The sequence below is a fragment of the Moschus berezovskii genome, chromosome 14 (assembly GCF_049115385.1).
Source record: "Moschus berezovskii isolate FMDL1 chromosome 14, NW_MosBer_1.0, whole genome shotgun sequence".
NCBI lineage: Eukaryota > Metazoa > Chordata > Mammalia > Artiodactyla > Moschidae > Moschus > Moschus berezovskii.
This window is the reverse complement of record NC_142473.1, coordinates 38,471,470-38,496,727: the sequence shown is the minus strand read 5'-3', so window position 1 is coordinate 38,496,727 and position 25,258 is coordinate 38,471,470. Positions and strand designations below refer to the sequence as shown.

At 53.4% G+C, this 25,258-nt stretch overlaps 1 protein-coding gene across 4 annotated transcripts in view; it reads right to left on the bottom strand.

Annotated features, from left to right (window-relative positions):
* The window catches only part of GRAMD1B (GRAM domain containing 1B), a 188,455-nt gene that overhangs the window by 19,529 nt on the left and 143,668 nt on the right, over nucleotides 1-25,258 (bottom strand). For all 4 annotated transcript variants that reach the window (XM_088843037.1, XM_055423245.2, XM_088843038.1 and 1 more), the window contains 7 exons: nucleotides 23,287-23,497; nucleotides 16,887-16,907; nucleotides 7,348-7,432; nucleotides 6,710-6,813; nucleotides 5,538-5,633; nucleotides 3,767-3,847; nucleotides 110-225 (listed from right to left, as the gene is read on the bottom strand). In XM_088843037.1, the coding sequence (XP_088699163.1) occupies nucleotides 110-225; nucleotides 3,767-3,847; nucleotides 5,538-5,633; nucleotides 6,710-6,813; nucleotides 7,348-7,432; nucleotides 16,887-16,907; nucleotides 23,287-23,497 (714 nt within the window). The remainder of the gene's footprint in view (nucleotides 1-109; nucleotides 226-3,766; nucleotides 3,848-5,537; nucleotides 5,634-6,709; nucleotides 6,814-7,347; nucleotides 7,433-16,886; nucleotides 16,908-23,286; nucleotides 23,498-25,258) is intronic.

Below are 25,258 nucleotides of genomic sequence, written 5' to 3'. Positions count from 1 at the left end.
GTCCCGGGTGCCCCCCTCACTTCCCTCAGGGCCTTAGATGCCATTCTCTGGCCATCCTTGCCTCTCTGGAAAGGCTCCCCGCAGGCAGCCTGCCCCCTGTCTTGCTCACCCCATCGTGTTGAAGTCGTCATCGGGGGGCACGTAGTCCTCATCGTCACTGGTCAGGCCTAGCTCATTCCCGTAGCACTGGTGGACGAAGTGCCATAGCTCCTTGGGGCACAGGGGCTGCAGGGGACAGCAGAGAGGCCTGACCCTCCCTTCCTTGGGACTCCACTCTTCACAGAGGCACTGAGTTTTCCTGGACTCCCACGAGGAACAAGAAGCCAAACTCTACCCTCCTTGGCTGGATAAGTGGAGAGCGACAGCTCCATGAATACCCCACCCGTGCCCTGCCCTCTGCTCTAGATCTGTTTTTCCCCTAAGAACATGGCTTTTAGCAAAGCCAGGAACCTGACCTGTTCCCTCTATTCAGGTCTGCACAGCAGAACCGATGGGCCCTTGAACTGCCTGCCTCCTGCTTCTGTGGGTGAGGCCCAGCATTAAGCAGCATAAACCAAGGTACCTTGGGGCCAAAATGATCACAGAGCTTCTGAGCTGGACTCAGAATGAGACAACCTTGAGCCAGTCTTCCCGACTCAGCAGGAGTCTCCTGATACTAACAGTGGCCTCGCAGGCCCCAATGGATCAGATCCAGGAATGAGGTGTGACACCCCCAAGGTGGACCATTCCTCAGCTGGGCAGTTCCTGTGCTTGCAAAGAAGCTGACATTCTCACAGCTTCAGGGGCCTCAAAGGTCACTACATCCAACTCACTCTTCACTGCCTGAATACTTCTTTCTTTATCCTTAACCACAATCAGTTCGCCTACAGGTCTATGTATTAGTTCCATACACAGCTTTTCTCATTTCACTGGATGTCTACATATTCTTCTCAAAAGCACTGTCCTAAGAAAAGCTAGCTCTCACTGAGGTTCAGGGTTTTAGGCAAGAGGCAACAGAATGTCAAAGAATGAAGGTCAAAGGTGGAGACCACGGATGAGTCTTGATTTGCGGGGAGAGAGAGACTCTGGGAGGGATACATATGTGAAAAAGAAAAGTGTTAAGAAAAACAGAAACAGTAAAGAACGTTCCCACCAACAGATCTGATAAGGAATTGGAGTTTTCTTTCGATGTCATCCTTTTAAGGTATGGGCTTCCCTCATAGCTCAGTCGGTAAAGATCTGCCTGAAACGCAGGAGACCCAGGTTCAATTCTTGGGTTGGGAAGATCCCCTGGAAAAGGAAATGGCAACCAACTCCAGTATTCTTGCCTGGAGAATCCCAGGGATAGAGAAGCCTGGAAGGCTACAGTCCATGGGGTCACAAGAGTTGGACACATCTTAGCGACTAAACCACCACCTTTAACGTATAATTTAAGAAGCAGGCAGCTGGCAGGATGCCATGAGCCAGAGTTCCAGAATCCCAATGGAGAAATGCCCAGAATAGCAGTTGGAGTTCTCTCTGGGGGGGGGTGGGGGGTGGGGTGTGTGTGTGTGTGTGTGTCAGAGTTGGAGTTCTCTCTGGGGTGTGTGTGTGTGTGTGTGTGTGTGTGTGTGCGCCAGAGTTCCAGAATCCCAATGGAGAAATGCCCAGAATAGCAGTTGGAGGTTGGAGTTCTTTCTGAGCTGTGTGTGTGTGTGTGTGTGTCTGTGTCTGTGTCTGTGTGTCTGTGTCTGTGTGTGTCTGTCTGTTGGGGGGCAGCTCCCTGTGTTCGCTCTCCTGTTCCCAGAGGAACGCACTTGCTTCTCCTGTACCTGGACCTCCTCCCTCCAGCTTTCATGGACATCATTCACGGTGCCCAGGACATACCTGCCTCCCTGCCAGACCACGCCCTCTCCTTCCTCACAGTTTGCCTCCTCCACGCAGCCTTCCCTGCCTGAGTCCACCGGGCTCAGCTCATCTGACCATAGCTGGGGCAAGCACAATGGGCAGACTCCGCTCATCAGGCAGAATACTTGATTATTTTGTGAGAGTTTTTGCAAACCACATGGATGACCCTCTGTCTTAGAAATGACAGTGGTTGTGAGCTGAAAATTCAAACCTGCCAGTGGAGACCCAAATGCATTATCATTTTACCACTATCCACGGCTGATAAAGGTTGACGATCAACTCAAGTTATCAGGATTTACACAAGGCCTACAGACTTTTAGGTTAGAAAAAGCTCTAAATAACACATCTGTTCAATTTCCTGTATATGATGGTAAGTTTGGGCTAGAGTCAAGGTAGATATACACATTATACCTAACTATATACATGTCACATATATAATTGGAATTATTATATAATCATATAATTTCCTCCCCTAAGTCTCTTTCTCTGGCAGGGAGGCTGTTTCTTAACCCTGCTCCACTCCCCCCCAACTTTGGCATCTGCATGGGAATTCTCTAATACCTTCAGCCAGGTTTCCTTCATCTACATCTCCCACAAAGTCTCCTTCACTTATGTGGTCAACTGGTAGCCGTATTAACTCTATTTTCCTACTTTCTGTATTTTTTTTTAAAAAGGTTTATTTTATTGAAGTACAGTTGACTCATAATATTGTATTAATTTCTGCTGTTCAGCAAAGTGATTCACATATACCTATATATCAATATATTCTTTTTTATATTTTTTTCCAGTTTGGTTTATCAGAGGATATTGAATAGAGTTCCCTGTGCTATACAGTAGGACCTTGTTGTTGATCCATTCTCTACATGATACTTTGCATTTGCTAATCATAAACTTCCAATCCTATTTTCTGTATTTTTCATATTCTGACATCTAAGGCCTTGCTGACTGTGGAGGGCCTGCCCCTTGCAAGATTAGCTAATTTCTACAGATAAAAATCACCCCACAAGGAAGAACACCTTTTCTAGGTAAAGCCTCCAAGCCAAAGCCCACACCCTCAAGGACCTCCCTTTTCTAGCTCTTATATTCCAGGCCAGTTCTCTCTTGCACTAATTACCCCTGGACAGTCTCTCTGGAGAGAAGTCTCTCTATCCTGAAGCCTGATGAAACATTCAAACTAGCCAGTCCAAAACCTGCTTGGGTTTCCCAGGTGGCTCAGTGGTAAAGAATCCACCTGCCAATGCAGGAGATGCATGTTTGATCCCTGGATCAAGACGATCCCCTGGAAAAGGAAGTGGCAAACCACTCCAAGATTCTTGCCTGGGAAATTCCATAGGCAGAGGGGCCTGGTGGGCTACAGTCCTTGGGGTTGCGAAAGAGTCGGACACAACTGGACGACTAAGCAACAGCAACGCTCATTCATTCCTGTGAAATGAAGGCTCTTATTCTGCCATCCCCCCTCGCTCTCTCTGCCACCTGAGTCACCTGGAGCTTCCTGTACGGTATCCTGGGCCTCTGCTCTAGGGATCTGCGAGTATAAAAACTTATTCCTCATGACAGTTATTCCTGTTTCTGTGTGTCTTACCACACCTGATTGAAACAAACCCCAGTACATTTTAAAACAGTAGAACTGAGTGCCCTAAGTCAACAGGGCCTTGCTCCAGGCAGCCAGGAGGTTGTTCACTTAAGAGGACATTCTACTCCCAGCACCTGAGCCACCAGCAGTGGAGGACACGTTACTGCGAGACTGGAGGAATTCCGGAACCAGGGGGAAGCAAGGGCATCCTAAGAGTAGGGCAATGCTGCAGCAAGAGCAATCACCCCAGTGGCCCCCACCCAAGGGGCAGGGACATTCTAGTGGGTGTGCATCCTGAGGCCGAGGAAGGAGCCAGGCAAGACTTACCTTTTCCAGGAGAGCATTCTGCCAGAGCCGGAACATCATCATGTACGTCCTATCCCGGGCCCCGAACGAAGTGAAAAAGTGCTGGATTGAAAGAGAAAATGGCAAGAAATGTCTGTGAAGACTTACAAAATAATGGATGGAGACGTGGGACTCCTTCCTTTAAAAAAGCTACTGAGGGATCTTCCTGGTGGTCCAGTGGTTAAGACTCCATGCTTCCAACACAGGGGGTGCGGGTTCGATTCCTGGTCAGGGAGCTAAGATCCCACATGCTGCGTGACATGGCCAAAAATTAAAAAAAAAAAAAAAAATTTAAAAGCTACTTATTCCATCCTCAAATACTGCACCCATGATGACAGCACTGGGCTCTGCAGTGAAAGGGGTCAGTTCGCTGAGTTACCCACTGTCTTCAAGTCCTTTGCCATGGCCCAGGTACCCAGGACCTCTGAGTCACCCACTGTCTCTAAGCCCTTCAAATGTTCATCCAACTCTGCTCAGTGCTTCTTTTTCTGGTTTGAAGTTTTCACCTCCATAAAAAGCTTCCTTTGCCTCCATACATAGACTGGTAAGTGGTGAGCTGGGAACCAACCCAAAGGAAGGAGAAGGTAAACCCACTAGTCACCCTTTGATTCATGAATTCAGCAAAAACTTGAATTATCAGTGTGTGCCCTCTTCTAAATGTACATACACTAATGCGTGTGCAAACACTTTTCTACATATTTTGAGCTCAACAACAAAACAGAAAGAAACTGCTGCTCTTAAGAAGCCTACACATTTGTGGGACCTTTTATAATATGTGGGAAGAATGAGACAGAAAACCAGATTTTACTGAAGACATTCTAGATGCTTCACAAATACTACTTCATTTAAACCACACTAAAACCTTGGCAAATAAACACGAGTGCTAATATTCAATAAAGAGAAATAGGGTGGTGATGGTAGGTGACCCCTGTAATCACAAAGCTGCTTCATGCTAGAAGCAGAACTCGAAGCAAAGACTATTGGACCTTGAGGTCTCAGGGCTCTTGATCCTGAAATACCTTAGTTGAAGGGTGTTGTAGACCTGTGTTCAGTCCATCTCTAGCCCTGAAAGTATCCGTCTTCAGGGCCTGGTTAAAGGTCAAAGATCACAGTGCTGTCTCCACTCTAGATTTTATCTACCACATCTTCCCCATGGCAATAATACAGACAATGTGTTTCCTATCAGACTCCTCACTCCTTTTGATGAGCTGTCCTGATATATAATGACACAACTTACGTTGTTTAGTGGTTTACAATTTAGTGTTTTCAAAAGTGGGAGCTCATTCCAAGATTCTGACAAATAGGCATCGCTGGTTCCATTTCACACATAAGAAAACTGAGGCTCAGGTTACATAATGTAGCTACAGCCATGGGACTCTATTTCAGGTGTTCTGGCTCTAAGTTCCATGTCCGAGCATTCCACGTTCATGTCTGCTAGACTCTAAGCACCTGCCCACCACAGCGGTGGTTCCCGCAATCCACATCACTTTACCACCTCTCACCCCAGCCCTACTGCTGCTGCTGCTGCTAAGTCGCCTCGGTCGTGTCCGACTCTGTGCGACCCCACAGACGGCAGCCCACCAGGCTCCCCCGTCCCTGGGATTCTCCAGGCAAGAATACTGGAGTGGGCTGCCATTTCCTTCTCCAATCCAACCCTACTGGTCTCCTCATTAATGCAACTGAAGGGGAGGAATCCAGGAGTGGGGGACTGGGGTTTGGGGGAGTAGTAAGTCCAAGATCAGCCTCTACTTACCTTTTCTGAGTCAGTGCAAACTTGGATGGCATTGGGGATGAGGCGAGCTGTCTTTTCTTTAGTCATGGAGCAGATGTCTTTCAAACGCACAGTTAGCTGGCATCCACACAGAAACAGAGAAGGGAAAACAAGCAAGAGACAGCATTAATAGAGTCAAGTGAAAAGTGTTCTCCAGGCACCAATTCACACAGAGGAAGTCAGATCACAGGCTATATGCTTCTCATCCGCGAAGGGACCTCCTCAGAGATCACTTGGTTGAGTCCCTTATTTCAGAGGCTATAGAGCAACCCTCATTGGGAGCTCAAGGATCTCTTGATTCTTGGTCCAAGGAGCTTGCTTCCTCATTTCTACACAGTCTGATAAACATGCATAGATCCCATCAGAATCTGCCACTTTCAGAAACACAGATGAGACCTTACAGTCACTTACCTAGTTATCATTTCTACTTTATAAGACTAGAAAATAGGCAAATGAAGAATAGAGGACTAGCTTAAAATTGCACGGCTAACTGGTTGCAGAACACAGAAAGTACAAGCCAGTTCTGCCGAGTTATAAGGTCAAGGTTTCTCTGACTCTTACTATTCTGCTTCTGTGGTGGTGGTTTAGTCTCTGAGTCATGCCTGACTCTTGGGACCCCATGGACTGGATAGCCCGCCAGCCTCCTCCATCCATGGGATTTCCCAGGCAAGAATACTGGAGTGGGTTGTCACTTCCTTCTCTTGGGAATCTTTCCTATCCAGGGATCAAACCCGTGTCTCTTGCATTGCAGGCATATTCTTTACCACTGAGCCAACAGGGAAGCCTAAATATTTACCTGCATTTCCCCCAAATCAAATGGTCTCCACACTCTCTTCCATACCCAAGAAGGAGGGAAGAGGGGAAGGCATGGTAGAGAGACCTATCCTTCAAGACTCATGCTTTTGTGAATTATACAAAGGCTTGGGTAAAGCATGAAGTCAACCAAAGAACAAAAGTGGAGGCTAATTCCTCAGCCACAGCCCAGGGGACAGCCTTGGGGAGCAAGTCTCAGGTTTCTTTTTTTTTTCCCTTTAGTTTTTGGCTGTGCAGCTAGTGGGAGCTTAGTTCCCTGACCAGGGATCGAACCCATGCACCCCAGCAAAGGAAGCTTGGAGTTCTAACGACCGGACGACCAGGGAAGCCCCAGTCTTTACCAGAGTTTCCCAGCGGAAGATGTTGCTGTAGAAGCAGATCCAGTTTTCGGAGAGGTAGAGTCGGCCCTGAAGGAGAATGTCTCTTTGGAGTGCACAGGAGTAATCTGCAGCAGAATGGGAGATGGAGCTCAGGGACAGGGAGGCTTCTCAGTAAACCGCTACAATTGAGCAAGATACCGCCCACCCCACCCGCCGCCAGCAGCCCCAGTGAGCCCAACGGCCCACGACAGACTAGGTGTGAGAGTTACCAGCCCAGCGGCCCAGGGAGTCCCTGGAAGCTTCTGATTGGGAACATGAAGGGTGTGAAACACGCTACTGCCTGAAGGCGGAGGCATGGATGAGACAGCAGAGGAAGCAGGAACATTAGAGGCAGAAAGGCCAACACCATTCAGCTAACGCCACTCCCCCTCCATGATTTCCCCAGTCCCCCGCTGGGCCATCTGCAGACACAAGAGTGGCAGCGACTCCTCCCAGGCGGGGCTCTCTGGAGGCCATCACACACATGGGGCTCAGCCCTGAGCCCCCATCACTGGGTCATCACTCTGGATGTCTCCTCTCCCGGTTTCACTTGGGGACCCTTTAGTCAGAGAAGCAGCCTTCCTTCTTTCCTGCCCCCACACCCAGGTCACCCCGCTCACCAACAATGAGGCGCTCCGTGTCTGGAAGTTGCTTAAAGAGCTTTCTGAAGTCTTCATTTCTCTGCTTGTATGTGGGGCTTAACACCTGAGTGACAATGGCCAAGGTTAGCGGGATGCTGCTATGTTCATGGGCGGGGGAGGAAGGTGCAGGAGAGCCTGCTTGCTTATTTAAAGGCAAAGCTGAGGTTCCAGTTAAGGCAGAGACCCCAGGAGGCCAGGCTAGGCAAAGGGGGCTCAGTGTGGCAAAACACGGTGGAGAGAGTTTGAAGCTGCCAAGGGCTTCGTACCCAGTGTCCATCAGTGAGAACACATCAACCCTGCTAAGCAGGGCTCACACAACCACACCCCGAGTGGAGAAAGGAAGCGGGGCCCACCCTGGGCTGTTGCTGTCCTGCCTTCTGCCAGCAGGAAGCACCAACTGACAGTGAAGCAGGGGCCCAAGGGGACCCCCCCACCCCCACGGCAGGACCCAGGATATATGATGGTGCCCAGTGCAGCTCTCGGAAGCTGTCATCATGAGTAATATAGTAAGCCCTTGGCTGTGTCTGAAATTTACAACAGGAAAAAAAAAAAAAATCATAAAACGAAAGACCAGTACAATGTTATGTCAATTATATCGCAATAAAACTGGTGTGGGGAGGGGCAGAATTGCCCTGGATTTTTAAAAACCCATAAAACTAGGACTGAAAAAGCACACAAGTAGAGAATTAAAAGCTTAACTGGCAACTTGAGGTACTCAGACTTCATTCGCTCACCATCACTTACAAAACTATCTAATCCAACTCTTTTACATTACCACCAAGGAAACCAAGCTCAGAAAGCGGTCCCTGCCCAAGGTCCCCTGGCCAGTCAGGAGCAAATCTCTGGATCCCTGGTTCCGAGCTCACCTCCCGCCACCACCTGAGCTGCCAGACGTCCCTGCATCCACCAACCTTTTTGGTGCCTCAATGCAAACTCTTAATGATATACTGCCTCAGCGAATCCTTCCAGGAAATCCCATAAACCAGTTGATCAGACAGGAATTCTGCTCTTTCCAAGCTTACAATCATGTGCCCGTAGACGAAAGGAACCCAAGGATGATACATGAAGACAAATGCACAACCCTTTGACAGGTCTTGGCCATTTACATTTTCTCACCCACTTCCCTGAGAATCCACTAGCTATGGCAACAATGAGTGAGCTTCACGCTATTAGTTTTTTGGCTTTTTGCAGAATGAACAGCCTGCAAGACAGGGACTGCTGCAGCCGGGCCACCCTGGCAGCAGGTTCTGACTACCTCAGCTCAGCTGACTACCTGTGCCAGAGAGAAGAGGATTTTAGGAAGCTGGAGGAGAGAAAACAGCACGACTTCAAGTTGGGAAGGTTTTCCACAAAAGAGAGAAGACAGTGCTTTCAACCACTTTGCCCAGAGTTAATCTGAAATTTAAACTTCTGTTTTGGCTCATTTATAAAATGAGTTGTATTTCCAAGGGGATCCTCTGTTACCTTCCCCAAAGCAATGACATGCTGTAGAATCCCAAACTTCAAGAATCAGGATCTCTCACTGGGAGGGGAAATCTGGAAGCCAGCCCACCCCGTGACTTCGACAGCTAGAAAAGACCTCAGGAGACAATACTCCTCTGACCTACATGTTAGTTTTAAAACGACACAGAGATATCCACCCTCAATGTGAGGCTCCCTGGCCTCACAGAACAAGAGTGCACACGTTGAAAACCCTTGCCTGACCACCTGTCTATAAGTTCCTGACCGACCTCGTAGAGCTAACACGGAGTGAGAAACGACCACATACCAAGCACTGTCATAGCCCTTTCCTCTGACTACAGGGTTGTTTTTATTATCCCGTTTTAGACTCAAGGAAACTGAGGCACAGAGTTAAAGCAACTTGGTTATAAATAACAGTGTAACCATGTTACTATCAGAGTGTGGTCCACAGCTCCTGGTCTGAGCCGTCACTCTGCATGGCCTTGGGGCTCCTGAGCCAAGAAGGGACCCACCGGGATGCCCCAGCCGAGCACAACCTCTTGGTGATGAGATACTAACTTATGTGGGGGTCCCCACTAGCCTTCCATGCCTGCAGTATGGTTCCAGTTTCGCAAGTTCCGGAAATTTTAAGTACAACATGAACCTACTTAACACTATTGCAATATACATTTAGAAATACCTAAGATGGTAAACTTTATGTTACATGTATTTTACCACAATTTATTTGTGGGTTTTTTTTTTTTTGCTACACCGTGCAGCTTGCAGGATCTTAGTTCCCTGACCAGGGATTGAACCCAGATCCCTGGCAGTGAAAGCACTGTGTCTAACCACTGGACTGCCAGGGAACTCCCACAATTAAAAAAACAAAAACTATTAGTCAAGTCAGTCTTTGTATTTACAAAGTTCCAATATCAGCCTGAGGACCAGCCTACCAGGTGGCCCCAAATCCCCCCCAGTTGAAACTGGACATCAGACATGCAGTTACTCCCAGCCTGGAAGTCCTCCCGTTTCTGATGCCCCCTCCATGGCGCTCTGTCACCCCTGCTTCTCTCACAGCCAGTGAGGACTCAGCTATCAACAGAGATGCAGGTGCAGGGAGTCGGGCCCTAATCTCCAAACCAGAGGCAAACTGAGGGAGACACCTTCCCCCCTCCTCTCCTCAAACACAGCCCTGGCTGTCAGGATGGAAGGGCCCATTCAGCCCTGGTCTTGGAGGTCTGCCAGTGCTGCGAGGGCTTCCTGGGATGTAGGAACCCCTTAACCCAGGCCTGCAAATCAGTGGCCTGATCCAAGCAGGCTGCCAGCGTGGAAGGCAGGCCGGCTAGCTTCCCAGGGTCTAAAGTACAGAGATATTAGTCGGCTGCCACCAGCTACCTTACTGACGTGAGAGGCGACGACCCATTCTCCCTGGCGTCCTCATGTTCTTAAAGCCATCTCCCCCCACGGAAAGAGAAGCAAGGCTCAGGTATTTTCATTTTAAATGGCCAAAGAATTTTGGTCCAAGGATTGTCAAACCCGCGGCCCCCAGAGCACAGAGAAGCAAGGACATGCACTCACGGCGGGGATCTCTTCAGACCCGGGCCGGCAGCAGAATTCCGCACCATCAGGTCCCTCCGTCAGCTTCTTCAGGTGCTGCTGCAAAGGCTGGCTGTCCTGCTCCAGCAGGAGGCTCCAGAGCACCCCCGATTCCATCAGAGATTCCATCGCTCCCACAGGCTACCTCCCCACGAAACGCTGATCCTTGAGCTCAGATCCCTCACCGTGCTCCCAGGAGGCAGTCAGTCAGTCTCGCCCGGGTGGGACGTGAATGGGTGGCTTTGGGCTCCTCGGCAGAGGGTCTGTATGACCCTTGATACCTCCTTGGCTTCCCTTGAGCCCGGTTCCCAGCGCCAAGCTTCACAACTGGGCGGGTGTGGTCAGCATGGTTCTCGGGACAGGCTGGCTGGCCAGCCTCCCGTGGCCGGGCTCTGTTTCATCTCACTTGGCTCCCAGGGCGGCAGGTCTCTGGGCTCAGGGTGACCCAGATGGGATGTGATGAAGCCCCTTCTCCAGGTCGGTGTGGACAGCTGCTCTGAGCAGCCGGCAGTGGCCAGGATGCAGATGACAGGGCAGGTGAACAGGGCTGCCGGAGGTCTGCCCTGCCGCGGCTCACTCACAGCCCGGTGGCTCGTGGCGGGTCTCAAGCTCCCAGGAGGATGGACACCCAACTCCCCAGCACCGTCTGGTCAGTCCCACAAGGCAGCCCGTTCAATGTGCAATCGCTCCTCCGGGCGGGTGCTGGTGGCTATGACTCACGGTTCTCACCCATGCAGCACGGCCACCGCTGGCCAAGGCACCAGGGCCTGCTCCCACCCCCACCCGTACACACCCCCCTTTCCTCCCAGGCTAAGCTCCTCTCGGCTGACCAGCAAACAACTTCTTTGTTAGAGTCATCCGTGGCAGGAGGCGGGGGGGTGGCTGGGTGGGTGAGCGGGCAGGGCCAGAGCCCTACACATGCCTCAAGTTACAGGACCTGGGTGATGGTACCGGCCAATGTCCTGCAGTAACCCCTGGCTGAGCCTGGCCTCCCCAGCAGATGTTTCCTGCAATGGAAAGTAGTTGGCCAAGGCTCCGAGTGGGGGAAGGGTGGGGAGGAGGTGCCAGGGGCACTGCTGTTATGCTGAAATCTTTGAAGACACAAAACAGCCAGGGACTTCTTGAAGACACACTCGCCGCTCACTGATCCATCCAACCACCGACCTCCCCAGAGCAGCAGCAGGAGGCTGGAAGTTGAACTCATCCCATTTCAGAGGTTCAGGTCGGGAGAAGTTGAGGTCAGCAGTTTCCAGGTCCGCCTGAGGCATCTCCTTCCTTCCTGGGGACGCTGTCCTGCCTCCAGTTCTAGCAGGATGGGGATCAAGGCCAGGATGAGGATTCCCAGACAGCCGCTCAGACCTTGGCGGCCAAAGAGCCATGCTCTGAGCAGAGACTGGGCCGGGTCAAAAGGAGCAGGGAAGCTGAGATCTCTGGCGAGGACGGGAGCCAGGCAGATGGGAACAAGGAGGCCTCCAGAAAGAGAAGCTGAGGGCAGAGGTCAGACAGCACTGGGGCCGGGCAGGTTGGATTCCCAGGAAACGTCAGAACTTTGAGACAAACAGAGCACCTTCCTAGCCCTCCCCAGCTACGTCCAACCCAGGAAGGTCTCCAGGCTGCACACGATGGAGAACGTTGCCTTTGTCCTATTTGACTCAGACGTGACTGTACTTAAAAATGATCTAACAAATGTATGCAAGATACAGATTCTTGCCTCTAGATCCCAAACTTCTGATTCAAAGGAACCTGGCATCTCCCAGTTATACGGTGCTGGCGGAAGCAGAGCAAGACTCTGAGTCCTTCCCGGGACTCGTGTTCCCATCTCTCTCTGTGCACACCCTGGATGCAGCCACCACCTCCACCCATCATATCACACAGGGCGATTATTCCATCAGACTACCACTGTCTCCAGGAACATGCTACTCCTCAAACGATCTCCAGCACTCAGCATGGTGAATTTCAAGTATCAGCTGCTCAAGACCTATTTACCAAATGAACGCGTTCCTTATACACCTCTGACGCTGTTCCTGTTGACATGGCATCTCGTGTGCACACATCCATGCACGTCCTCACTCCTATAGGCATGGCACCCCAGCGCCTAGTCCATGCCAGCACTCTCCAAGCCACATATCCTAGCTTCTCCCCACACCAGCATCAGCAGTGGGACAGGAGAACCCAGCAATTCCAATTTACAGGGTGATGGGAATGCCCCTCTCCTGGGCCACCCCAGATCCGGCGATCTAGGCAGTAACCAGGACCCATGAGGGAGGGCTGGATCCTGGAAACACTTGAGTATCTCTGGAGCCAGATGAGGGGATGACTGGACTCCAGCGGGGTGACTCAGGGACAGAACACACCCAGAAAGATAAGCCCTAGGACCCTTTGTCTCCTACACTCCCTGACAACTGCCACTGGGCAGGGCACTGCCAGCTTCCAGCCTGAGGAGAGGGAACTGACCTGGGCTAAATATTAACTTGAAGGCAAACACTGGGAGCTGGGACCAAGTGGTACCCGCTCCCTGGGCAGAGCAGCAGGAGGGAGAGGGTGGAGGAACCCAGGAGAAAAACAGATGGATTTTGGTAGAATGCTGGCCTCACCTAGGAAGAAAGCCAATTAAGACCCTCAGAGGAAACGCTGGACTTTCAACCAAATCCAGGTAGGGAGGAGCCGGATGTGGACTAAGGGGCAGCGGAGACGGGGGAGGTGACTGAGCAAAGGAAGGAGCGGGGAAGGCGAGGGTGTAACAGAGACAGAGCAGCAGGACTGGGAGAGGCCTCAGCTGGAGACGGGCCACTCCGCGGAGTCAAGACGGCTACTCGGGACGCGGGGTCAGCGGGTAAACAGCAGTGGGGAGACGAACGCAGGGGGAGGAACCGGAGTCCATCTTCCCCGGAAAAAAATACCAGGCTGCCAAGGTGTCGCTGGGGATGCCTTCAGCACTCACTCCCACTTTTCTGGCCGACGCCCTAAGCCGAGTTTCATTCCCGCAAAGCTCTGTCCTCTTGCTCAGTCATATATGTCTGCCAGACATGCCCGGTCACTCCACAGGACTGGCGCCATCCCTCTTCCCCCAGAGAGCCAGCATCACCCCCACCTGGACCAGCAGGCAACTTGGGTCCCAAAGCCTCAGGGCAGCCGCCGGGGTCTGGGCTCCTTCCCGGGGTTGCCTGGAGACAACTGATCCCAGGAAAGACGCAAGGCAGGTGAGGAAGCACCTCTGTCCACCCGGAGCTCCAGGAAGAGATTTCTGAGGCTTGGCTTCCTCCAAGATTTGAGTCCACTGTGTCCAGCAGGGCCACTTTGGGGGGCAGATTATTCCCCTTCCTGCCCCCAACTCTCCCCTTGGCTCCCTGTTTCAGCTTATCCCTCCATGAACTTATCCCCCAAACTAGGCGCCTTGACTAATAAAACTGGGGTGGTCAATGGAGGGGCTGGGGATGGGGAGAACAGGGGGACTCAGGGGCAGTAGATGTGATCAGCCCTGGGAGGGACTCAGGGCAGCTGCCGCCAGTCCCCCTTCAAGTCCCACTCTTTTGGGCCATGCTGCACAGCCTGTGGGATCTCAGTTCCCTGACCAGGTATCGAACCCACGTCCCCTGCATTGGGAAATGCAGAGCTCTAATCACTGCACAGCCAGGGAAGTCCCTCAAACCCCAATTTTGACCTGAAGAGCCCTTGCTGGAGACCAGAGACTCCTGTCTCAGCCTTTCCACATCTCCCTGGGGTCCAAACACCTCGTTCCATGGAACCCACTCTTTGTAAATGCCAAGGTGGCTTGTCACCGTGGTGACCGTTCCTCCCTGGGTAAATAGATAGAAGAAGAAAATGCAGAAGAGAGGCAGGTAGAGGCGGAGGCTGGGGCAGGGGGCAGGGAGGCGCCAGGTCGGCTTTCTCTGATATCAGACCCAGGCCATTCCAACAGGCTGGAGATGTTCTTGCAGCAGTCTGCAAGTCTGTGCTGACCCTCCCCGTCCTGGATCCACTTCTAACTGTCCCCGGGGCCAAGGATGACAAGGCCTTTGCTCATCTGAAGGACTTCCAGAGCCAATGATGGAGCCTTGGGCAGCAGAGCAGCCGGAGAGTCACCACTGGTGCCAGGAGAGGGGCCAGGGAGGGCTGAAGGCAGAGCTGAGGAGGAGACACCCGCCTCTTTCCTGATGGTCCAAGTCTAGCTGCCACAGGGCAATGCAGAGGTGACATGGGAGGCCCAAGTATATGCAGCAAAAAGAGAACCGGGTCAGAGCAACCGAGGCCCAGCAAGTACCTCCTGAGAAACCAGGAATGGAACGCTGGGGGGCAGTGCTGGTGTTGAAGGGAAGCTTCCTGGTGGGGCCTTGGCACGCAGGCACTGACACAGCACAGTGCTCTGCGGGGGAAGGGGCCTGGCACACCCGTGTGCATGGGCTCAGGAGGCTGAGCTCAGGCTCCAGTGGGGGAAGCCCCCAGGACCTGGCTTCCTGATCAAGCCAGACCATTCGGCCTGGGAGCACAGCCATGCTCAGGCCGTGCCCGTGGATAAGCACGCTGGTACATCTCAGTGGGCTTCACAGGTGGCTCAATGGTGAAGAATCTGCCTGCCCAGCTCTGCCATCTCTCGTTCATCTGCCAGCAGAACCCCCTGACCCCACAGGGCAGCTGGCCCACCTCCATCATCCAGCCCAGCGGCAGCACCTATTTCTAGCCTGTCGCTTTGCTGAGGGCTCAGACACCAGGTCTCCTGAGCGGGGCTGAAGGAGAAATTAGAGGTGAAAGCGTGGGAGGGAGGGAAATCTGTTAGAATCAGAGAGAACAAGACAGCCGATCGGGATAACCAAGCCAGCAAGGAGCGGCGAGTGGAGGTGGAGAAATGAGAACGGGGAGTCAGCCAGGAAAGGGGAGGGAAGGGCTCTAGGGAAGACAATGCGAGGAAGAACGGAAAAGCCTGCTGGAAAGAAGAGAGGAGCAGGGGAGAGGGAGCGCAACAGGGACGAGGCCCTGCGTGTCCAAATCCGGTCGCTTTAACTGTCTCGTGGGTCTGCAGCCACGTGTTTCCTGGTCCCCTGTGAGGCACTAATTTTACAATAGCCCTCTACACCCACCCCGTGTGGTGGAAGATTCCGTGAGGGAAAGGATGCTGGAGGTCCCACCCACTCCCAGGAAAGCATCCTCCAGCCTCACCTCCTCCCACAGACAGCGAGCTCCTCTCTCCCCTGGGATGTCAGCCCTAAGCCACGGGGTGGCCATGAGCCCAGGTGAAGCCCACAGTTGGCCTGGGGGCGGAGGGGCTGCAGCCCCAGGCAGGCTTCTCCTCCAGGCGGGCCATCTGAGCCCTCAACTCCCCTCCCACCCGCACAGCCCGCCAACCTCCTCCTCGTCTGTGCCACTGTGATGCCAAGGCGGGGATCCAAGAGCCCTATCTCAGGGCCAGTCCCCTGAGCAGCAGTGGGTCGGAAGCTACAGGGCTGACAACTGGCTGCTTGATTGTGGGGGAACTGCTGAGCCGTGTGGGAAAACACTCCCCCCCGCCCCCCCCACACACAGTGACTCTGACCAGAGCGTCTACATGAAACCCAAGCCTCTCCCCTCCTCCCCAGCACCAGAGCATCCTCCAAGTCTATCTCTCAGCCGCTGGCTCCCGCACCGTCCCCAGGTCCACCCTGCAACCTGCCCTGGTGTCAGGGAAGCAGGGAAGATGCATCCACATGACCGGGGAAGCTTGGGGAAGAGCAGGCTCCGGGATGGAAGACAGTGACTGCAGACCAGTGGACCGCTGCGAACCGCCCGTCCCTCCACAGGGCGGGAGGGTGGAGCAGGACGGGGCAGGCGGCTGACACTTCAGCCTGTGGCTCTTCAGGGGCAAGTTCGAGACCCTCGGCCCCAGCTCTGTGACCCAGAGGATGTGGCCTCTGCAGGGGCTGCTTACTCCATAATTGGCCTCCCGGTAGGAGCTCCTGGCTGGAGTGCCCCCAGGGACAGGGGATGTATTCTGGGGGGAGCATGCCGGGGGTCAACTGAGGCGAAACTGGGGCAGAAGTCACATCCTATTACATGAGCCAGCCTCTGCTAAACGAAAAGGTTTCTGGCTGCTTGTTTTTTCCTCCAAATGTCTTGGTAAAAGGAAGGAAAACTTGGCCTTAAGATCAGGCTCCAGGATGGTATTCCCTGTCCCAAGTCCTGTCTGCCCTTTGTGGGGTGGGGTCTTCCCAGCCTGGTCCCCTCCATCTGGGCTGGAGGGTGTCCAGGATCCGGGGGTGGGGGTGGGAGTTCGGGGAGACAGTCCATCCCAGTGTGGTCTCCAGGAATTGCACGCCCCTGCACCAGCAGTTCTGCCCTGCTGCAGAAGGTAACTGTGGTCCGGTTTTTGAGGGAGGGGTCTGGTTAGGGGCAAAGCCCACCGTTCTAGGCTCCAAGCTAACAGGGAGACCACAGTGCACCCCCACGACTCCAGCCCCTAAGCACAGCCATCCCACCCACATGCCCAACAAGAAGAGAAAAGGGATACTTACATTATACCAGCTCTGGCTTTTCTGAAAGAACAAAGTAAAAGAGAAGCAAAGTCAGTGCGGGGGGAGGTGGCAGGAGTGGCCAGAGTACTCCTGGCTCCAGGGGGAAGGTACACAGACAGCGGAGGGTGGGCGGGGAGGAGGAATCCCAAGGCAGCTCAAGGCCCCCCGTGTTGCTGCTTGGGGCAGGGGTCAGGGGTCCTCCTTTCTCAAGACAGCTCCCGAAAGGAGGCCTGGGGAGCAGTCCATGCTGGAAGCCCCCGTGGCTGGGGTGGCAGGCAGCGCAGCACCAGCGAGAGCTCGACTGGGAGGGAGTCGACCCCATCACAAGGCTCTTCTGATGGGGGTGGGGTGGGGGGGAGGGATGCGCTGCAGGCATCCGAGACCCAGTCCCCAATGGTCCCTGATCAGAAGCAAAGTACCCACGGAGACTAACACAGCCGTCTGCTCCACGTCAGCCCCTTGGAAAGGCTGGGCGGGACCCTCTGGGGTCTGGGAGCCAAGGAATCGCTAGAAACTTCCCTCCAACTGGGCAAATTCCTCCTTCCGCCCAACTGGCTGATCCGCAAAGAGTTACTGGCCAAGGAGTGGCTGGGGCTCTACTGTGGGAGGACAGGTGAAGCATGTAATTGCTAAAGGCCCTTCCTGACTTTGTGGGGCTCTAAGTCAACACCAACACAGCGGGTCCGACCCAACTCCACCATGCAGGTGCCCTCCACTCCCAGCCCTGCTAGAAGGCTGCTCATTTTCACGGTAATGGGAAGTATTTTAGGGAAAGGGGAGGGATGAGTAAGATTGAGCCTGGTTAATCTTCCGTCTCACAGGCCAGGAGTCCCTCATACACGTCCCACTTGGAAGACAGACAGACAGGCAGATGGAGATACACAAACACACACCTGCCTAGGCCCCCTGCCTCGAGGGGCTGATCCGACAGGTTCAGCTTGGGTAGACTGGAGTATTTTCAGTTTTAAAAACTTTGCCAAGCGTGTGGCTCAGAAGGAGAATGGCTGGGTGCAAGGAAGCTTTGCCTGCGGGTCCACATCTTAACTACACACACATCTTGTTTTATTGCACTTTGAAGATATTGCTTTTTTTTTTTTAAAACAAATTGAAGGTGTATGGCAGTCCCACGTCAAACAAGTCTATTGATGTCATTTTGCCTACAGCATTACATTTTAATTAACATTTTATTTTTAATTATAATTTAATTAAACGTACACTGCTATTTTAAACAGAATGCTATTGTATACTCGACAGGATGAGGTACAGGTTAAACATAACTTTTATACGCACTGGTAAATGAAAAAAGCCACATGACTTGCTATACTGTAACCTTTACTTCACTGTGGTGGCCCCTCTGTGCACGCAGAGGTGTGGACCCTGGGTACAGTGAGCAACCTTTATCCCATCCACCTCATCCTATGGGGTCTGACTCATAAGCGAAGGAGGACGCAGCCAATCTCCCAGGAGGTCTGCTGTCCGGCAGGGCAGGATCTCAACACTCTTCTCTCTGCAGGATGATCTCCGTAGTCATTTTCCAACAAAAGCTGTCCCCATGGCCCCATCTGGGAGTCACATATTCCCACTACAGCCTTGTCTTCTCCTCCAACCCAAGTCCAGATGTTCGAAACCAATGATTCCATCATCAAGGGAGTTATTGCCACAAGGGAACTGGGGACTGAAAATTAGCCTCTAGTCATCCTGGAGGAGAGAGGATGGGGCAAGGAGGCTATGTCAGACTTTACCTGCACCTTGTTGATGTCTAGTTGCTCAGTCATGTCCAACTCTTTGTGACCCCATGGGATCTTCCAGGCAAGAATACTGGAGCGGGTTGCCATTTCCTTCTCCAGGGGATCTTCCCGACCCAGGGATTGAACCCACGTCTTCTGCACTGCAGGTGGATTCTTTACCACTGAGCCACCAGGGAAGCCCTACCTGCATCTTAGGGCACCGAAATTCCTGGGTCCTGATTCTGAGCTCACAGGCATAAGGCTCTGCAGGTATCCATGAGAATGCCTCTCAACGGAAAGGCACATTCTAGGAGCCACTGGCCTCAACTGCCCGCAGTGTGCCTGCGTTTCACCAAACCAACCCTTCAGGACAACTGAGAGCCTGCACCAGGGAAGCCGGGCCCCTCTTGTCTCGCTGGGTGGTACCTCTGTATGTGTTACCTGCTTATGTAAGCTGGGGATAAGAATATGGGTTTGCAGGTACTGCCACGTCAGATCCATGGAGCAAGGACTTCTGTCCCTCTAAGACTCTGCCCCCAGCCAGCACTCTCTGGGCAGCTGGTTACCCGTCACCACTGGGGGTGTCCACCCCTCTGGCCAAATCCACAGCAGCCCCTGGGAAGAGCCATGTGGGTGTGAGTCCCTGAACTCCAATCAGCCTCGCAGAGACAAGTTCAATCCCTGTGGCTCCGCTTTTGAGGACTGAGTCCTAAAGGAGCTGCTGGGCCAGGAGGGCCTGACTCACACGGCAGAGGGGCCAGGCCCAGTGGATCTGGAGAGTGTCCCCGGGCACCCGTGAGGTCACTGGCCAGCAGGTTCTCAGTCCCCTCTGTCCTCCTGTGCAGAGAGGGCTGGGGGCGGGGGAAGAACAGAACGAGGGAGTGGGCAGGGGCTTTCTAACAGGTTATATATTAGTGGATTTAGCCAGAAGAGGAGGAGGGGACATCAGGAAAACAGACAGCTGCTGGGTGAGGGCTGAGCTTAGCAGGCTTCTATGCTTTTCCTAGAAGTCTGCGGAACAAGCCCCTGGGGGACCCCAAGGCCCCTGGAAACAGCGACTTCCTTACACATCTCCCCAGTGCAAAGGCCCAGGAGTCTGGAGATGGGCTGGGGGCAGGGGAGGGACAGAGGAGCACTACAGTTCTAGGAGCAGCGAACAAAGAACAGCTTCTTACTTTGATCAGGTAAAGTCTGTCATACTGGAAAGGAAACCACAAAAATTAGGATCGAAAAACGGGGCAAGAGTCAAAAGGTTAAAGGCACACCAGAGCCACAGAGCCCATGACACCGCACACCCAGCGCAGGGAGCCACGATGCAGGGCCAGGCAGGGACCCGCCTGGATCCCACCAGACAGCCCAGTACCCAGTTTAGGAGCTGGTGGGGCAGGCGATGGCTGCGGAGCTCCCCCTGGTGGCCACAGGCCAGCACTACAGAGCGGAACCTGGGTGGTGGCCCCTACTAAGGGGTCCTGGAACAGAACTGGGCCTTGATGTCCAGCCCTGGGCTCCGGGCAGGGCTGCCCCAGCCAGGGTCAGCGGCAGCAGGATAGCAACAGAGTCATAGGAGCGAGACCTCCCCAGCTACCCAGTCCAACTCCAATGTGTTAACACACAAGGAAGTGGGGGTGCGGAGAAGGGGAGTCTCACACTGGCTCCAGGGAAAAGTGGGGGCACTATCCAGTCCGTCTGAAGAATATATGAGGTCCTCTCCCCTAAAAGGTGCAGGCGACACAGGGAGCTGTGAGAACGGTGACCACAGCTCTGGCCGCCAGATCCTTCCCTGTGGACACACGTGGTCAACCTGAGAAAGGTTTCCACGGGGGGAGGCGGTGTTCCCACCACCAGACCCTCCTCCTCTTTCTCTACCCCTGGCAGCTTTCCCTTGCTCTCTGCTCCGGGCCCTGACCTGTGCAGGACCTAATTTCCATACTGGTCCTCATGTGTCATCTTCAAAGTCTGTCCCAGACCGACCACGGCTGCAACCACGTCCCCCTGGGGTGGCAGGGTACCTTCCCCGCACAAGTCAGTCCTTGTTAACTGCTGGGGTCTCGGTGACAAATGGGGTGGGGGGGCGGGGAACTCATTCCTTCTGCCTTCAGCTCCTCAGCAGGAAAGGGGCCGAGATGCACTCTGGGTTTACACTCAGGTCCCGGTCCCTTCTGAGGCCCCGCTGTGCCCCTCCACAATCCCACTGGGAGTTCTAGCCCAGCTCTGGGCACCAGCTCCCTGCCTCAGACATGAGCTCTCCCCTGCCTTTGAATTCACGGAGCGTCCCAACTACTCCTGTGGTCCTTAAGGTCAGGTTTGGTTTGTGGATAAAGTGGAAACAAATAATATAGATAATCTGTGTTTCTTATCTCTCTTCCCAGACTGGACGCTCCCTGGGGGTGGGAATCTGGACTTCACATTCCTTTCCTACAGAAGATCTACCGCTTACAAGTTTTAAAATCCTCATTATTGGATGCTCCTTTCAACCCCATCACCTGACCAAAAGAAGCACTCTGTGAGTGCTATCGACCATAAGTAAGTGTTCTGCTTGCTGAGTGCCTTGGCACAGGGGTAGGAGGGTCAGGAAGCTCGGAGTTTGACCTTAGGATGGCAAAGGCACACACCCTGTGGGCAGAGGCAAAGGAACCGTAACCAGACGCCTTGTCCAGCAACAACTGCCCTCTCCCCAGCCAACGGGGTGAGGCATCCTGGAAGGGTGGACAGAGGTCATCTCCAGACCCCGCCGTCCACACAGCCCTGCACCGTTAAGCTCCCAAACCCACAGCAGATTCCTGGGGGCCTCCTCAATACAGGCAGTTTCCTCCTGCCCACAGCCAGCGACCGTCGTTCAGAATCCTCAGAGCTAAGATGAGCTTTTACCCTCAAGGTCACAGACTGCAGGATTAGCCCTGTAACCTTTTGTTCACCCCTCAGGAAGCAGCACAGCTGTTCACCCTGCTGCTCCCCAAAACAGAGGCTTGAGACTATGATTAAGTTCACCTCTCAGCTCTCTTTTCTCTAGGCTGTAGCCACCCGCTTCCCCGTGGGTATCATTTCCTGAGTCCTGCTGTTCGGAAACACCTACTATTCACCCTTCACTCCCTCTAAGTTCTCCTCAGGCCTCTCAAATCCTGGGGTCCTGGGTAGACTCTTGGCCACAGGCTCCCTGACCTGGTCATATCTATGCAGGGCCTGGCAGGGGCTGTCTATGTCTGTGACCTTCCGGTGTTGGCACCATGCCCTCTGGGAGAAATGTTCCCCTCTGATCACAAGCTAGGATCCTAAGAACACCACGAGCCACAGGCTGGAGAGTGGGTGGAAGCAGTAAGGTGTGCTCAGGCTGAGCAAGCAGAAGGAAGGAGTGGCTAAGGTGAGCTCCTAGGGTCGCTCTACTGCATCAGGGAACTCATGTAGGGGAATCTGTGAGCCTCAATCAACTCACCTGAGCAGCGGGTGTCAGGTCCCACTGCTCCACCAGATCCGGAGCCTCCCTTCCCCAAAGGAATGAAACTAAGCCCCGGCAGGACTCTGCTTCTCAACGGCACCATGTAAGGAGGGGACAGACTCCCCGCCGAGGCAGTGTTTGGGGAGCAGGCAGAGACGGGGTTAGGGGTGGGGTGGGGAGGATGGGGGCGGGTCTGTTCTCCGACTCCGGGTGCAGTGGGAATGGTCCCTTGGTGACCTCAGCCAGCCTGCCAGGGGTAGTGGGGCCGGCCCTTTTGGGAAAGGGACCAAGCAAGACACATGGGCCAAACTGGGCAGGGGGCGGAGGGCGGGGTGCGGAGCACTACAGACAGTTCAACACCGGAGAGGAGACCGAAGACAGACAAAAGATGGCTTACTTTTGAGAGGCGCTTGTGAGACTAAGACCATGCATGCAAAGAAGGTATTTGGGGGATGGTGGGGAAGAAGAGGAAGAACAAGAAATCAAAAGACAAATTCAGGTGGGATGCCGGCTCCCGCGCCTCCCGGGTCTCCTCCCCTCCCCAGGGCCTGTGAGTCCAGAGGGAAAGAGAAGCTCTTTTAAGGAGCATCAAGGCAGAGACATCGTCTGCCTCCCAAAGGACTAAAGGCGGGGGCGGACGACTCTCTGTGGAAGCATACGTAGCCCAGAGCCCCTTAGGCAAATGGGGGCTCAGGTGGTAACAAGGACATACTGGGGAGGGGTGGACAGCCCTGTCGCCCTCTTCCTGGCCAGGTGGGTACCAGGTGGGTTATTACCGAAGGTAAGGCTGGGTGACGGCCAAGGCCGAGGTTAATACAACATTCTGCAACGGTCCCTGAGGACTCCCTTCCCGGCACTGTATTTGTTCCAAATAATGTTCCCTTCTACACCAAATTTGGAAAAGGTAGCAGGGCTGAAGAGGTGACCCCTCCTACCCCCCAGAGCTCCCCTCCTCCAAATCTCAAGGCTCCTGAGCCTCCCTTGCCCCTAAAGAGAGACAGTGGTCATTGTGGAATCCTTTAACTAGCTCCCAGGGCTAAGCTAAGAAGATCAAGATTTAATAGGGGTTCTCCCCTCTCACCTCACCTCACCGAACAGAGGCTCTCTCTGGGACACTAGGGCTGGTCAATCACGTCAGGTCCCTCCACGAAGGGGTTCTCGACCTCACGGTTCCCCTAGCGCCAGCTTCCCTGCAGCCAGCTAATGAGCAAGGACAGAGTGGCCGGAGGGTCAGGCTCACCTTGGAGTTTTTGCCACCACTGCGGCCGGACTGCGAGGAGCAGCTGCGCTGCACGCCCTGCTCCGGGGTGGACGGCGACTTGTCCGAGGAGTGATCTGAGCCCTTCTCCACCATGGTGTCTCCGTCTACGTTCTGCGGGGTTGGTGAGCGAGACCGCTTCCGGAGGATGGGGGAGCAGGCTGGCGTGCTGCGGTTGGAGTTACTGGCAGTGCTGCAGGGGCAGACGGAGAGAGGGAGTGGGGTGACAGGGAGGGGCAGGAAAGACAAGCCATCAGTAACTGAGGGCCAAAGACAGGTCCCAAGGAGCCAGCTCAGGGAGCCAGGGTTCGGGGCTGGGGAGAAATAGGGACGAAGGGGCCCAGCTATGGCCCACCTATGGACTGCACCGTAATACTGCTGCTGGCCAGGAGGGGGCGGTGGTGCCCACGTGAAATGGAAATAGCAGTAGGAAGGGGTAAGTAGGGTGACTAGGCATTTAGAGATTCGTTCATCCAGCCATCCGTCTGTCCATCCACTAAATTTTGTTAGGACCCACCCTCTCCCCCCAAGAATTATATGCCAAGAATTATCTAGGGAAAATGGAATATAAGAGCTGAGAGACTCATTAGAGATCATATCAAATACTATCAGCTCATTTTATACATGCTGCAAAATTCAGGTTCTACATTTTGCCTCAGAGATATCTACCCATAAAAATAACAAAAATAATCCCACTTTCCAAAGCATTTAAGGAATCATTTCACTAAGGTAGTAATGACAAGTGCCACAATTCCTATTTTTAAAATAAAGACCAGTGCATGGCAAAGAGAACCAAGTGTCCTCTGATCAATGAGGGCTTAGAAATGAAATCTGGGTCTTCTGACTTGTAACTCGCCCACACTTCTATTTCCTTGCAAGCCATGTTATTCCTGCTCCCCTTGCCCAGGGCAAAGGTAAACACAGCGGAAGTTCTCACATGCCATGTCCCCTCCCCCAAATTCATTTCCAACAACTACCTTATACACCCACCAAATCCCCTCATACCAAGGCTTGTGCACTTTATAAATATTTATCTTGTGTTCTTAAAGGACTAGAGGAGATGAAGGAAGGAAGAGGAGAGGAAAACTCGATGCAGCCAAGTTCTAACAGGTGTTTGCTTTGCTCTGAGAAAATGGAGAAACAAAAGATATGGGGAAAGGAAAAGTTATGCAGGGAAGAGATGGGAAACACACAGGCGACAGGACGGCCAGAGAAGCACAAGGGGAGGGGCTGAGAAGAAGTGGGCAGTCAGGGCAGCGTCGGGCTTTGGGCACTGCCAGATCCAAGGCCACCAGGGGCCCAGGAAACACTCTGGGCAGCTGCACCTCCACCCTCCCTAAGCGAGTGGAGTGTAGGCTAGGGAACTCTGCCATTTGCATGAAGATCCAGCTGCAATCTCAGATGGCCCAGTGGACCCATTTGCAATGAAAACCATCCCCTTTGGGCAGAACCTTCCACCTGGGGATCCTTGGCAGAGAGGACAGGAGGTGAGCCCCAAAGCCCAAACCAGCAAGTGTGGGAGGAGGGCAGCAGTGGGGCGATGACTCCTGGAAGGAAGCTGCTTCAGAGAAGAAACAAAAGGAAAAAACGAATTGCGAGAGGATGTGTGGAGACACATGTGGCCCAATGCTGTGCTTTATCCCCAGACAGAATTTGAAACTCGTTAAGGTACCAACAACAACAAGTAGGATTTACAACAAGCGGCTCTTCCAGGTCTCACCACATTCCCAACATCCTTACCCTCTGCTTCTAAACTCATCCACTACAACAAAACCTGGAGAAAGGAAATGACGTTCCTTTCCCTCAGCTGGAAAAGCCGAACATTAAAGTGGTGGCAAGTGGATTCCTGGACCCATCCAAAGAGAGGACTCAGGCGCTCCTCTCCCGGGGGCAGCCCCCCTTCTCTCAAGCCAATTTCAACCCACGGCCAAGGACTCCAGGGCTGACACCATCT